Source organism: Dreissena polymorpha, chromosome 16, assembly GCF_020536995.1.
Source record: "Dreissena polymorpha isolate Duluth1 chromosome 16, UMN_Dpol_1.0, whole genome shotgun sequence".
Taxonomy (NCBI): Eukaryota; Metazoa; Mollusca; class Bivalvia; order Myida; family Dreissenidae; genus Dreissena; species Dreissena polymorpha.
Genome location: NC_068370.1, coordinates 33292390 through 33308085, shown reverse-complemented (window position 1 = coordinate 33308085; position 15696 = coordinate 33292390). Strand labels below are relative to the sequence as shown.

The 15696-nt window shown below is 35.1% G+C and overlaps 2 protein-coding genes across 2 annotated transcripts in view; both read left to right on the top strand.

Annotated features, from left to right (window-relative positions):
• Window positions 1-6087: 6087 nt before the first annotated feature.
• Window positions 6088-15696, top strand: part of LOC127861608 (uncharacterized) — a 92710-nt gene continuing 83101 nt past the window's right edge. Inside the window, exon 1 of the mRNA XM_052400251.1 lies at window positions 6088-6395. The gene's annotated coding sequence lies outside the window, so the exon portion shown is untranslated. The remainder of the gene's footprint in view (window positions 6396-15696) is intronic.
• LOC127861607 (uncharacterized) lies at window positions 6791-13191 on the top strand. The gene is made up of 8 exons (XM_052400250.1): window positions 6791-7378; window positions 7643-7781; window positions 8166-8278; window positions 8988-9119; window positions 10059-10233; window positions 10568-10985; window positions 11658-11885; window positions 12264-13191. Exons 1-8 carry the CDS (start codon window positions 7244-7246, stop codon window positions 12790-12792), a joined length of 1869 nt encoding a protein of 622 aa, XP_052256210.1. The 5' UTR covers window positions 6791-7243; the 3' UTR covers window positions 12793-13191.

Below are 15696 nucleotides of genomic sequence, written 5' to 3'. Positions count from 1 at the left end.
CCTCCCCCCCCCCCAATTTTTTTTAACATCATCTAATAAATAACCCCACCCCACATTATACCCCCCTTTCACCCCCCTACTCCCCCCTACCCCCCCCCAATTTTTTTCTTTCCTTTTTTATTTTTGAAAGATCGTCTGATAAATGACCACACCCCACATTATACCCCCTCTCACCCCAACCCCCCCCCCCCCAAAAAAAAAAAATTATTTTTTTTTCCGTTTTTTTATTTTTGAAAGATCGTCTAATAAATTATTGAATATGAACAATTTCCCCATGATGGCTTACGTTATACTGTCAAGCACTCGAATAATCGAGCGCGCTGTCCTCTGAAAGCTCTTGTTAAAGATATTATTTTGGGATGTAACATAATTATGCGTAACAAAAATCAATTTTTAGTTAAACTGCAATTTTGTTTATTGAATGATTTAATGTTGGACTGACATCGTTTTTTAATCGGTCTCATTAATATTCATAAATATGCAAATTATAAAGTTAACCTTGATCATTTCATCTGAATACCAATTACTCAAGTTTATGTTTGGAGACATATTTTATACCTTAATCTTTATCGTTAACAAATATATAATGATTTTTTTTAAAGAAACACATGCGTTTATGCATTTCCCGATTGTTACCACGGAAACACGTGATTTTATCAACTACTTAAATAGAAAGAAAAAAGAATTCATACAAACCAGTAATTTGAGTAAAGACTTTGTAATCAATGTTGTATTTCATGACAGCTTGGTGATATGCAAATCCCATATGGCATGTTGATATCGGGTATCATAGCCATTCAATAAGTCGCAAAATGCTCGAACAAAATTTATAAATGTGCCTTAAATTGATAACTAAAAATACCAGTGTGATCAGTATGCTAGTTTTGCCTTGTCAAGCTGTCGAGATCCAGAAAGTACTTCATTCACATCGAATATATCCTTCGAATTCCATGTATTGTTGCATTACTAAATAGCGAAACAAGCCGATTTAAGCTGTAAGAAAGTTTTGACACGAGTGTTATCAAGTCTCTCATGGGCGAAGTCATTGTTGTAGAAAATGATTCATTCACATCGAATATATCCTTCGAATTCCATCCATTGTTGTCATGAGCGAAGATTTAGTGAATAAATAATTCATATATCATAAATGACAACTTCTAAATAGCGAAACAAGCCAATTTATGCTGTAGGAAAGTTTTGACACGAGACTCTCATGGGGGCGGCCATTGTTGAAACACGAACGACAACTCTCCTAGTTGAATGTTATCAATGAAAATCAACGAAGTCGAGGTATTTCGATTAGAAAAACTGAGTTATCTCAATCGGATTGGCTCGGTCTTTTACATAGGTCGCCATTGTGAAGAATTTTTGATGGTATCATACCTTAGACGATGCTGAAACAGCATCGTCAAAAAAAGATCTTTTCTTGATGGTCTCCCGTAGTTGGTTTGTCAATACGGACACAAAGAGTAGAACACGGATGAGAGACGGGAAGTTTGAGCACCTACATGCACTGTTTTAGATAATTATATCATCGAATGTTGCGTTTAAACGATATCAACTGGAAACAATGTGTTTTGTTTAGATGTCGAATGACAATCGGCGTTGTTAAATGAATACTTCTGATGTGGTGATTTGATAATCCTAGTGCACCCGCCTTTCGCAAAATAGTCTTGTACATAAATGCCCTTCCTTTTCACGGTGACCACAAGTCAACCATATTTGTTGATATTTAAGTACTAAACAGTTTGGTTTGTGCGAAATATGTCAAAAATAGGTCGTTCGCAGTTTTACTAAATACATTTCTAACAAAGTGCCTATCTATACCTCACCGTTCGCAGTTTTTCAATTAATTCCACTTTTGTTGTCTAATATATTAAAGCTGTAACTCTTTGACGATATTTAATAACTTATTAAAATTCAATTTCTTATGTCATAGTCGTTGATTCCCATTAATGCGAATGCAATCATCATTAAACCAGAATCAACAGAAAACATGCGATCCGAACATACGCTTATTTAGCAAAAGTTATTATAGGCCGTATATTGACATTAGCTTGAATCAGTTGGCTCGGTAATATTTTTCCTACAACTTCAAGTCTGAATGAAGATACAATCCTGTTAACCTTATACGAAGAATGCATTTCTAGTTTTTAAAACTCAAACACAATTCACATAAGCAATTCATATGAGACATCAAGTACTTCATCAACTAAATATAAAAAGTATGCTAAAATAAGAAGTGCAATGCTATTCCTCACAGAAAGTTTATTCATTTAATTTATACCGTGTTGAAAATGGATAACCGTAGATCACGAACAAAGCATAAAAAACCCCGATATTTACCAGATTTTGTTGTTGAAGTTAGAATGTTGTTTTTTATGGCGAATATCTACACCAAAAAGTCTCGTACGATCACACCACGTGTTGTTTTACCACTTATATGTATGCCATAAAATTAGCAAATGGTCAATGTAAGTGCTATACTTGTGCGTGCAAACATTTTAACGACATCTTTCCTTGCCACCTCCATGACTAGTGAACTTCTGACCGTTTTTTTGAGTCTGGTGTACTTAAAAAAAAGAAAGTGCACGACACTTCTGCCAAACAAACGTTTGATTACCTCATTTTACACGATTTATGATCATAAAAAGTAAAATAGCATCGATGACGGATAAACATTTACCTTCGTTATTAAAGCATGATAATTTTATGAAAAGATCAAATCTATTAAAATTTAGTCATATTTAGTCATGTTTGATTTTGTTTTCTTATTCAAATTTTGGCACAGTATATTATGGCAATTACATAACAAGCCCGCTGTGTTAAAATTAATAAAAAGCAAAGTGAGATCAATGTGTGCTTCACCTTTTCATATTCATGTATCACTATGAATTGTCACACTGCGATCCGCCGATCACAAGCATCTAGTGCCAGGGTGCGTGATCACGTGACTGTGTGGGGTTCCCAATTAAACTTTAATGGATGTGAACACATCGGTAAGTGGTGATTTATTTCAAATAACTTTTTCAAACAATTTTTCTTAGGAATTTTATCAAGTGCATAAAAGACAGTTTTAACGCTACTTATGGCAATGTTAACTATTTCAGAATAACTTTACTTAATAAGTCTGTGTTCTTGGCAACAAATTCGATCTAAACTGCTTTTATGTATACAGTTATGCACCACGCAACGTGAAATTTTGGCACCTATTTCAGAGGTATTCAATGATTTATTCTTAAATCTTAAGATATCGGCACAAACTGAAAGAAAAACTGCCAGTTATGCACTTAAGATTTTTGCAAATGTATTTCAATAACTTGAGATATTTGCAAAAATAAATTTCTTAACGGTGTGTTTACATTCTTTCCAGCTCGTGTGTAAACCCCTGAAAACCCCGTTGGTCATGCCCCCTGAATGCAGTCGCAGAAGTGTCCGCTAGGTACAATTCAGTGTATAATATAGTTGTGGAGTTTTGATAACATACAGATTTTAATATACTGCACGCCAGTTTTTGCGCGGTATTTTTCCGATATGGTTTTGCATTTAATTACTTTGAAGAAGAAATAAAAAATATATAAGCACTACAATACTGCTGAAAACAGTCAATCTCCATGCTCTCACTCTCACATAATTTAATTAAACCGCCGTGCATTAGTTTGGAAAACAGTTCGTATTTTAACTGAATGTGATTCTTGAATATAATACAATAGTGATTTGTGAAGAAATGCTATCCTAATCAGACAAAACACATGTGATTTTTTCACACACAAATAGAGTAGTCTGCATTCTCCGGAGATCTGGAAAAGTTGCTGACTCGTTCAATGGTTCAATATGACACTGTTCCCATACCAACGCCTTTCATAACCGTCCGTCAATAAAAAGAGAGGCAATAAAACGAAGACACTCCAGTTAATGCAGCTATCATTTGCGCGATAAAAATTTATCCCGATGTTTACAATACGCAATAAAATACTGGGTCAATTATTAAAGCAACATTTCAATATTATTTAGTGGACTTCACTCGGTGGTATTTCGCTCCTTTCGTTCGGTACATAAGTATAGGACCCATTGGACACATTAATGATACATCTTTACGGATTTCAGTTTTAGTTTTAAAACAACAATACGCGTTTTTTCCTTTGTCTACAAAAACATTTTAACTTGCCTTGTGTAGGCATTATTGACGTTTTCTCACTTTTTAAAATAGATATGAGTCGTACTTTGTGAAAAGGGTGTTTAATGCATGTGCGTAAAGTATTGTCCTAGATTAGCCTTTGCAGTCCACCCACTCTACTCGGGGACAACACTTCCGTCAAACTGGATTCTTGCTAGATAATTTCCTTAAACAGAAAATATCATAAAAGCAGAAAGTTTCGTCCCTGATAAGCCTGTGTGGACTGCACAGGCTAATCTGGGACGACACTTTACGCATATGCATTAAACCCCCTTTTCACAGAGCACAGCTAATTTGTTGCTTTGTATCGTAATGGACATGTTTCACCAAGCTGATTGGTATCTTTTCAATGTGAACCTGGTTTATTGACATGGGATTTATTTAACAAAGATTTTGTATCCATCCTTCGTGTTTACTTCTCTTTTCGACATGCCTCTCTATAGAGAAACCACAAATAACGATTTTAATGACAGCCTAATTGTATGTAACATTAAATAGTTTTAAATGCACCAATGTTTAGCGAAACGAAATATAATGCATGATCCCCATTTCAATAGAAATGCCTAATGCACTTTCGGCGTCAAAGGCGTCGATAGCTAGCCCCACTTACATTTAAGAAACTCGTCTCTAAATCTCTTAGTCAGGTTTGATTTTTCTCTTTTGATCACCCTTGGGATTCAATAGAATCAAAGTTCCATAATACGGTCATAGGCAATGTTGGTGAAATAAGAAAATGGAGAAGAACAATTTCAATTAATTGTGAATTATGCGTGTGTTTCCTTTGCCAGCTGTTAATCAGCAGATGCTATAAAATGCGTCGTATTTCGACTATAAAATACTGATTTATCACACAGAACGTTTCATCTAAATCCGTGTGTCATTTTTATGATGAAATGTGATAAGTAATTTTGCATTACAATATTCCGAGTTGCAACTCAACGTTCAATTTTATTGTATTCTTCCTTTTGATCTGACATGTTGATCATCAGTAAAAGACAACACATTTAATACGTTTTCCAAATAAAATAAAACTACACGTTTTCAACTTTTCGTCATTCATCTTTGAATAACCTTCATTAAAAACAATAATAAACTTAAACTAGGAACTTGTGTGCGCATAAATTTGATTTTCAAATACATCACGTGCCGCCAGACTCAGCAACCTTTCTACTAGTATCTTCTTATATATTAAAAAAGCAAATGAAGGAAGTTATAATAATCTTAATGGTATCAACAACAAAATTATGTTGTTGTTGTTTTAATTTGTGTGATAGTGCCTCTTAAATAATTGTTCTACAACTTATGACATGTTCAAATGTTGTTTCTCGCACGGTTGCCAGTAAAACTGTAAAGCTTGCGGCAACTGCTATAAACGCGGCTGGTTTTTGTAACCAGTGATAGAAGACAATGTCAGTGCGATCAACACAATGCCATAAACGATTGAAACTTCCTATAAGTTCAATACAACTGATATAATTAATAGTTCTTTGTCATTCAATCATTTAAAAGAATTGCAAGCGCGTGTTTATACATTCAGTAGACAGTCTAGTTCAAGTATATAAACTGACTATTTCAAAATAATTAATAGTTAAATAGACGCTGTCTGATTTAGAATCCTTAGCATAAGCTTCGTTGTTCAGTTTGATATAATGGAGACGTCTTTTGTTTTCAATCTTTAGTATTCTTGGAGTGCGGAATTTAAGAAGTTGACATCTTCTTAAATATTTAGCATTCGCTTATCAAACGCGTTTAATGTTATTCTTAAGATCTGACAATGGGTTATAAAATATTATAATACTTTTCTTGTTCATCTATTTATTTAACACGGGTCTTAACATTTTGCAAAGCGTTGTGGAATTTAGAGAGAAAACAAATTAAAACTCTACTTCACTTAAAAATCAAAAGGTGTGTGCGTGTTTCAAATCGTAAACTATTTTAATCTCGAGATTGATTGATAAAACAAACACGGTGAAATTGTAAAAGTACTCACAAGTGTTTGTTTACTTTGATGAAAACGCTAATCTGGAAAGTAAGTGCGTTTAAAGCGATATGAAAGTCAATTAGATAAATCAATCCGTGCGTGTTCGATAAAAGACCCGTGTTTGTTTGTGGTGCGTTTAACTATTAACAAAGGATATACGATTCTAGACCCTACTCAGTGCATAGTCAAATCAACGCATATTTTGGAAAGTTCAAGACGTCAAGGATACGTTTGGAGGTGAGGATAGTCTGAGGATTACCGGATTAGGAAAGACGGAAATAAAGCAAGAAACAGTAACAAACTCGCGATTGAAACATATAATACGATTTGAATGGTTCAGAGGTGGTAATTTATTTTAATACACAATTAATTTTCATTGAGTTTGGTCTTTGTTTTATTTAATACCAAATAACCTGTTTTAAGGCACCCACGCAGTATCCAGGAGGCTATCTTTGTTAACCAGCCAATGAACTGACGAAGTACACGTCGTTTTTATAATAACATAGAAATAGTCACATAAATAAACCGATAAGTACGTAGTAATAACTCTCGACAATGCAGTGATATGAATAATAGAAAAGGAAAAAGTATGTTTAACATGGTCTATATAACGTTGTGGAAATAACGATGACATTTCTATTGATACGAAAGGGACGTTTAACATATTGTTGTTATTAATACGATGATAATCCATCACGTGAAATTATAGTGTTAGATGTGAACTCGATAAGTCAAGCAAAGGACCTTAAAATCTAATGCGGGATGAGGACGCGATTTGGGTGTGAAAGTTGCTCCCATCATCATCAATGTCGTTTATTAACTTCGAACTAACTTGCCCAGTCGGTAAGTTCGATTTTAAGGTATCACTTTGAGGCACCAGTTCGTGATTTCACATCGAAATGTCACATACCAGCTCCATATGAATTCTGCTTGAACGTTGAACTTCGCCGAACGTAGCATCAAAGGTATCGAATTATCACAATCGACTTGAACGTTAATGGTACTATCTAGTAGCACGAGGTAACTTATTTGACTTAAACGAATCATCTTTTGGGACGTGTAGCGGGTTTGATACGTGTAGAGCTATGGAGGAGAGGGAACGAGGCATACTGGAGCGGAACTCCGGCTTGCTCGTCGGCAATATTGTCATGGGCAAGGAGTTCTTCCGGTTTCTCCGTGCCGAGCACGTGCTCCCAGATACTATGGTGAATGACATCCAGGTATAACTATGTTTTTTTTGTAACTTTTCGTATAGGTGTTAAATATTTGGTATTAAAAACATCGTCCGTTATCATGTGATGAATTTCGTGTTTCGATTTTCATTCATTCTCATCATTATGAATCAACGTATATAACATACATTTCTACAATCACTCCTGTATTAAAGAAGATATTAGTTTCGAACAAATACAAATCAAATATATGAGCGCATTGTTAAATAAAGGTTTATAATAAAGCTTTGAAATAATTGGATAAATTTACAGTCAAATAAATGCCAAGTCACCAGAAACCGGAAGTTGCTAGAGGTGCTACGCCTCCGTGGTGGAGACTCATACCGGAAGTTCCGCCATGTTTTGTATCTTTCGGGCCACCAGTTGCTTGCCGATCATCTCTATGGAGAAGGTTTTAAAACGCTTTAGTTGAATCTTCAATTTATGTAATAAATATAATTTGGAACAGGACTTTGTACAAACTATTGAAACAACATGTATTTGAAATTTTCGTAGGGAAGCGTTATTATTTTGCTAAATTATGTCACTGTATCGGCTAAAATACTATGATATTTCCATAAGTTGTTCTCATTTTATAGGTGAACTTAACAGAGTATATTCAATTATTTTTATTTCATGACCTTAACACTATCTGTGCGTGACTTTTTTGTATGTCTAAAATGCTAAACTAAAAAACAGGTGCAATTTTCAATGAGCTATTTGTTGGCAACGAAATAGGCTCTTATTTTAAAACTGTACCATTGTACATTTACAGTCAAACGTCTTTCTCTTCCAGATTTTGAAACGAAGCTGTGGAGAGGAGACGAGTTATTCTCGAAGTTTCCCAAAGTCTTCCACCATGTCAGCGATGACTGCAAGGCGAAAATACTGAAATTCCTCGAAACCAAGGTAACCGTTTACGATATAGATTTCAAAAATACACATCTGATTACATAAACGTGATCCTAAATGAAACAGTTTGAACTCTAAATATATATCAACATACAAAAGAATAAGTTTTATAAAAACTATTCTGCAGACGATTAACAAATTTACGGACATAGATCTCCTGTCTATGGAACATTAATAGGGTAATGCGACCCTTCTATTGTATACCATTAGATATGGACCGGCTCTGTCAAAAGTTGGTTTAATTCATGTGCGTAAAGTGCCGTCCCAGGTAATCCTGTGCAGTCCACACAGGCTAATCAGGAAAGACACTTTCCGCTCAAACTGGACTTTTGCTAAGACGAGATTATCTTTAAACGAAAAATACAATAAAAGCGGAAAGTGTCGTCACTGATTAGATTGTGTGCACTGAACAGGCTAATTTGAAACGACACTTTACGCACATGCATAAAAACCCCTTTTCAGAGCACGGTACATATAAACAAATAATTGGTCGAACCAATCACTTATTGATGAACATCTAATAGTGAATTGTACATGTACAAGTTAGAAACAGCATTGGCAACAAAAGTGGGTAACTTTTTTAAATCGGTCTTCACAGGATGCTAAATGCCAACTGTTTCTCGTATCTACTAAATTAGTTTCGATTAGTACTTCTATCCCATGTTCATACAAGTGTTTGCGCCATCACCTCTTTGCCCTGGTGTAGGTCAAGGAAAAGGCCGTCACTAACGCTTGGTTGACGTCAAGCTCTGAACGCCTCGATCTGATGGAATCCAGGAAAATCATTTTTGATGCAGAGAAAGACTACAAACTGAAGTTGGAGACGAAGTCGAAAAAGGTTTTAATGACGCGTTAATTAATTTAAAATTAATATTTTTGTGGTTATTTGTTATATTTTTTTTTATTTACCCATTCACGAAGTGATTATATTAGCTTACTGAAGTAATACACTTACTTAGGTAAACCATTCGAGTCACACATGTCATGTAGATTTTGCTAACCGTTTATGAAATTGACTTCTTTTCGGTTTTTCTCAACAATGTAAAAGTAGTAGTATGGTAACACTTACTTCACATTTAGACGTATGCGTTTCAGGTCAAAATAAAACTTCCTATAATCTACTTTACAAGACGCTCCAACGCAAAACGTTTCTGTCACTAAATTAGCAAAAACCCAACAAATTTACATGATAATTTGTTAGTTTCTATGGCTTGTTTTGCACTAAACATCTATTAGTTTTATTGAGAAATATCGGCTTTCGAGAAAATAGTTCGCTTGGACAAATGCGAAGGTTAGATTGTCGGCGTACCACTACGCCCATAAGTCCACTAATGAAATCCATGTAATATAACAAAACGATAGCAATCAACGCACCCTTTTATTTCTTATAAGTTAAATAAAAAATGATATAACTACCTCGTCATACAATCGTTCTCTCAATACAGTTATGTGTCCCAAATAAAGTATACAAAAAACTTTACTGTCAGTAAATAACCATAATTAACACTCATAGTTAACGCCACAACCACTCCAAACGGGTTGCAAATGAACTTTCATAAAATCAAATAATTATTCAAGTTACCTGTACTTTTGAATGTAAATATATATCATGCATGTAATAAAAATACGTTGCACTATGTAATTGAACAGTAATATATCAGATAGCTTAGCAAGTTCCAAAGAAACTATTTTATAATAAAAGTGCTATTCTATAACCCATTTAAGACTACGCAGTATAAATTTACACGCCCTGTAATCGTCCCCACCACTCCATTAGGTGCTACAGATGAAGGACGATGTGACGCGGCTAACGGAGGAAATCAAGAAGCGGGATGGGGAGCTGAGTCGCATGCAACAGGAGGTGGGACTTATGCAAAAGAACTTCAAGGAAGATCTGGCCACGCAGTCACGCTTCAACGCCGCCAATAGCAACTCCATCATGCACTTGAAAGGTATATTGTGATATTTTTTTGCTAAATTGTTTTGTTTGATGTTCGAAAACAGTTGGTGTTTACTTCGTGTGGTTTTCTTTAAAAAAAATGTGACATAAATATTTACGTTGGTAATTAAATGTTTGGAATCCTTTAAGCATTACCTCCAAACAAGGCTGATTTTGTAACCACGAGTTAGTAAAGAACGGTCGGAACAATTACTTTTAAGACGTGTCGTTTCCACCGGTTTTTCAGCAAAATGGATAAGTTATGGAACGCTCTGATACATGAATGCATAGTTTAAATGTTGTTGACTTTTATAATTACCATCAATGTATCTGATCTAATGTTGCAGGACGTTTCGACAATTTCAACGAACGCGTCAGAAACGTTAACGTCGCAATACGCCGTTTCCTCGAGCCCGACAACGTGCACGTGGACGAAGACCCAGAAAACGTGAAACTCTCTGCGTTAGAGAAGAATGTGCGGAAGCTGACGCTCGTTGCGAGGACCAACATAGAGACGACGTCGAGCAACACAAACGAGAAAGAGGCGATACTGAGCATACTGAGGACGTCATCGAAGAGCAAGAACCAGACCTTGCTGGAGATTGTGCAACACTATGTAGACAAGCAAGAGAAAGGGAAGACGGCCCTGGGCAAGGAGTTGGAGATGCTGTTAGAGGTGGTCCGGGGCAACAGGTTCACGGCGAAGATGTCGACAAAGCCTAACACAGATTTGAAATACTTGAGGAATCAGATGGCCATGCTGAGGTACATAAAGTCTAATTAGGTTTCTTGAAATATATAATATACAGGGTATGTATGGAAATTGCTTGAACAGCAGTCAACATGAGTATAGACGACTCCAAAACCTACATACGACGGTTACTTTTTTGGATACAGATCATGACAATAATTTATCAGATGAGGAGGACTATGATTTTCAAAATTGAGGTTAGTTTGACAAAATAAGCGCTCCTACTGTTAGACGTAAATATCAGAATATTTTACCCCAAAATTCTTATCATAAAATACCGTATATAAAAATCATTCACTTACATACCCATTTTAAAGAGGGGTAACTCTGGACGAGTGGCTGATTGAACACTCATGAGTTATTTACTTCGTATGCATTTGGGAATTGATAAGAAGTGAACGCTTGTGAATATTTAAATACAACCTTCAAACATCTTTGAATGTGTTGATTGAAAAGTCGTGTGTACTTGTGATACCCTAATTAGAAACCTATCGCATTATTGAATCGGGCGTTAAATAATCATGTGACAGAGAATTTATATTGGTTTTAACTATTGTTTTAGTTAAGCATTTGTTAAATATATATTTGTTCTCTTTTACTGAGGAAACTATATTACTTTTTTTGTTATTAAGATTGTTTCGATATTATGATCTGCGACATTACTGAATTAATGTTTTCCATTCCAGGGAAGAGGTGGAACACATGAAGAAGAAGTTAGAATGGAAGGATGCGCAGATTACCGATCTCATCAAGGAAAACAGCGACCTCAAAGATCAGACGACAAAACAGCCATATTCACAGAAAACAGTCTCGTTTCCGCAGCTGTCGTCGAATCCGCCCGGATCGCATGGGGTTTCGAGAGACACGCCCGACTCGACCAGAGATATGGATAAGGCTTATCAGCAGTTCAATAGGTATGTGTTTATAGTTACGTGTTGAAGCAATTGCAAGTTTAATTTGCAGCAACTATTGAAACGTTTTTTATTAGTTTTTATTCCTCTCTCTCTCATGAAATTGATTTAATGTATTTCAGTAGATTGTTGTTTTGCATGTTCTATTCTTTAAAGAATAAAACAATAATTATAATGTTAAAAGGAACAAACTATTTTATCATCATGACACTTAGATAGTTTTCAGTCGATTTGGACCGCAACGCAAAATAAAAATGCGTGTTATATATAATATGACTGTTCCGCAAGTGCTGTGTTACAGTGTTTTATGAAAAATCACAGTATATAAGTTTGATGAAGAACACATTTTTGGGTTCGTATAAAATGAAATTTCCATTTAAGGTATATTGAAGGCTCTACTACACCACCCCCTTCTCGCCGAACCAGCACGTACAGACGCGGATCAATTGCAGAGGTGGCTCTTGAAACCGAACAGCCCGTAGTGCTTAATGACGTGAGAAGTCGACGTAATTCGAAGTACGACTATAGCGGTATCGATATTCTCGGAACTTCTTCTCAGTACAGGCGTAGCTCTACTGATATAAACTCTATAGAGATTGCGCGGGAAATTAAGAACGCGTCAGCTAGCGGTTTGGACAAAGCTATTGCCACTAAGAACGCGTCTCTTAATGTTTTGGACAAAGCAACCGCCACAAACGTTCATTACCCCCGTCCACGCCCCGATGATAAAGGTATCGATGACGTCAAACGACGAAATGACGTAATGCCGGATTTGACGTCAGAGTTCTCTCGTGGCGGCAGACGACCATCGCTTGCCGAGCTGATAACGATTTATGAAAACTCGCAAGATGATCATGTGGCCAATGAAGAAAACAACAAAACACGACTTCCAGTTTTACAAGAAACGTGAAATAATTCTTCGTTGTTGAGACTAAGCGAACTTTTAATTACCATGGCTTGTTGAACATGTGATGCATTGAAATACGATAGTTGCTGATTAATGTCAGGCAGCCGGTACAAGATTGGTTGTTTAAAAGCCGCAATCGAGATGACACATATTTGTACCTTTCTGTATATCTTTTCGTCTTTATATTTCCTGTATCTCCACATGTTCCTTCTACACGGAAATTAAGTCAGCGTAAACGTAATCGCGGCGTTAGTTGCTGATTTATCCCGTTCAAAGGCTACATCGAAGAAATCTCCATCAACAACACGACCAAGAGCATGGCTGTGTTGCAGTTTATATTATTATTGGTCACTAAATTGTATGTATAACTTAATATTATTTATAAAACAATTATAAAATTTATTTGGTTTCATTGTGTTGTGTGTCTCATGAACCTTATTGTGAAAATGACCAAATACAATTCGTCACTTACACACTGGCAAAGTGACCTAAACAAATCTAAATGAAAGAATAATATACATGTAGTATACTTAAACAAGCGAAAAACCTCTTAAAGAAAATAATATTCGAATTCTAATCCCGATGTATTTAAGCATTTGATTGACATCGAAACAATTAAAATCATTCAAATTATGTTTTATTCTTAGAAAATGCATTAATTGCAATACCCCTCAAATAGCGTTGCGTTGTTTAAAGTATTTTCTTCCGATAAATTATAAGGAAATTATCAATTGGATAGTGAATTTATGTTTAATGTTCTGTCTAGAAATCCACACCACAACATCATTAACACATTTTAATGACTTGATAAAATTATTTTAACATTATTTAACACAAAGTATTTCCATCTTCTGCCTGCTTATTTCAGTGTTTTGCATGACAGTGTGTGTTAATGCGCGCGTGTGTATGGGTTCATCAGAAGCCCCAATAATATGTGTTTGTTTGCGGGAACAAGGGAGAGATCGAGATACAAGAGACACCATGTTCAAATGGTGACCTACTGGTGTTAAGCTCGTGTAACACTGCACCTTGGTTATGTTAAACCAATACAAGTCATGTGAAATAAGTGAATTGTGAATCTAGTTGCGCGAGAATAACCAAGAATCCGCTATAGGGCGCTTACCTGAATGTCCATATGGGGTTTGCGTAAGATCATCTAATAAGAAATGTAATTATCATTGACATACTGCGTGAGGTTTTCGTGTTATAATCAAATGGATTTTCGAAAAGCATGCTTTATCAGTATTGGTTAAATACGTTGCCTTATGGTTTGTACTCAACGTATTGATCATACGGATATTTTGGTCATTTAATATATTTAACAAACATTTTTTTTTGGTTGAAACATATTTTATTTCGTGAGCACTAAGGAATATAGACAACACAATAAGTTGCATCTACTATAGGGTGTATGAAAAACATGAGTTATATTCTATGATGAAAAAATACACACTATATTTATCGTTAATACTAAGTTTACTAAAGGTTTAACACTGTGGTCTTTATTTATTATTCGCAGGAAACAGACGGATAAACAGGTTGATATGTAAAAATTATCAAAAATGCGCAAATTACTATATGTATACTATTTACATATATGACTCACGTATTCAAGTATTATTAAGAGACAAATACAGTTTTAAGATTTACAGGGGAATTTCTTAAGTTTCGCCATCGACAAAAAAAAGAGATTGCATTTGCGCCTTACACGATTTTCGTGAGGATTCGTAAAAACAAAGTTTATATCCTCATTAAAGACATATTTAAATCGATTGCAATATATCTCTTTTGAAATTGCTATTGAAAGAGGCAGTAGTGTTAGAAAATCATATAAAACACGCGATGCACTAAGAGGTTTAAATTGAATTGCGAAATATATATCCTTAGTATTCGCGTGAATTTGAAAACGTATATCGGCTCTTGCTCAGTAAGAATAGAGTGTATATTATTGGGCGCACCGGTATTATTTCCAATCAAAGTAATGACAGTACTGGTGTGACGATGCTTTTGAAGAGGATTGGTATAAAAGCATCTATTTAAGTTTATCTATATCACCACAATTGTGTATGTGGGTACGAAAATTTTGGGTAGGAAAAAAATGGGTACGAAAATTATGCCAAACAAAAGTGGGTACGAAAAAAGATTTGTTTACGAAAAAAGATTTGGTAGGAAATAAAAATTGGGTACGAAAAATTTTTGGGTACGAGCAAAAATTTGGGTACGAAAAAAATTGAGTACGAAAAAAATTGTGTACAAAAAATGTAGGGTACGACAAAAAAATTGGGGGTACGGGGAAGAAGTACCCGTGGGGAACTTGATCCATTCAACGAAACTGGGAGGACGGGTTACATTCTCGATCAAATATAACAAGAAATATCTTTAAAAAGATATTCGACGTGTATTTTCTGTACCACTTAAATAAAAGTTCTATTACAGTAAAACGTTAACATAACGTTTCAGCATATAAATTCAAAACTCTTTAATTACACCATGCTCTTTAATTTCACACGTATATCATACCAAACTTTATATTTCGTTGTTTCTTTTCCTAAGTTAATGATGCTATGTGTACGGACGTGATTTCACATGCCCATGTGCATGAACATATAATTTTTCTCTTTTGATTTTTTTTTCATTAATTCAATAAGCTTAGGCATGTTTGTTTGTTAAGTACGGCAATAATTTCATTTACTGAATCACGACAAATGTCAAATACAATACAGAAAATGCATAGTTGTTCCAATGATCTATAAACACATAATGAAATGAATATAACTGATTTAAAATTAACGTTTTCAAACTATTATTAAATCTTTTTCCCAGAATATGCTGTCCTATTTATAGCTGAGCTTCCTATTCCCATATCAATGATAATCAGCGATTAGAAAAATCGAGCTATCTCAATCG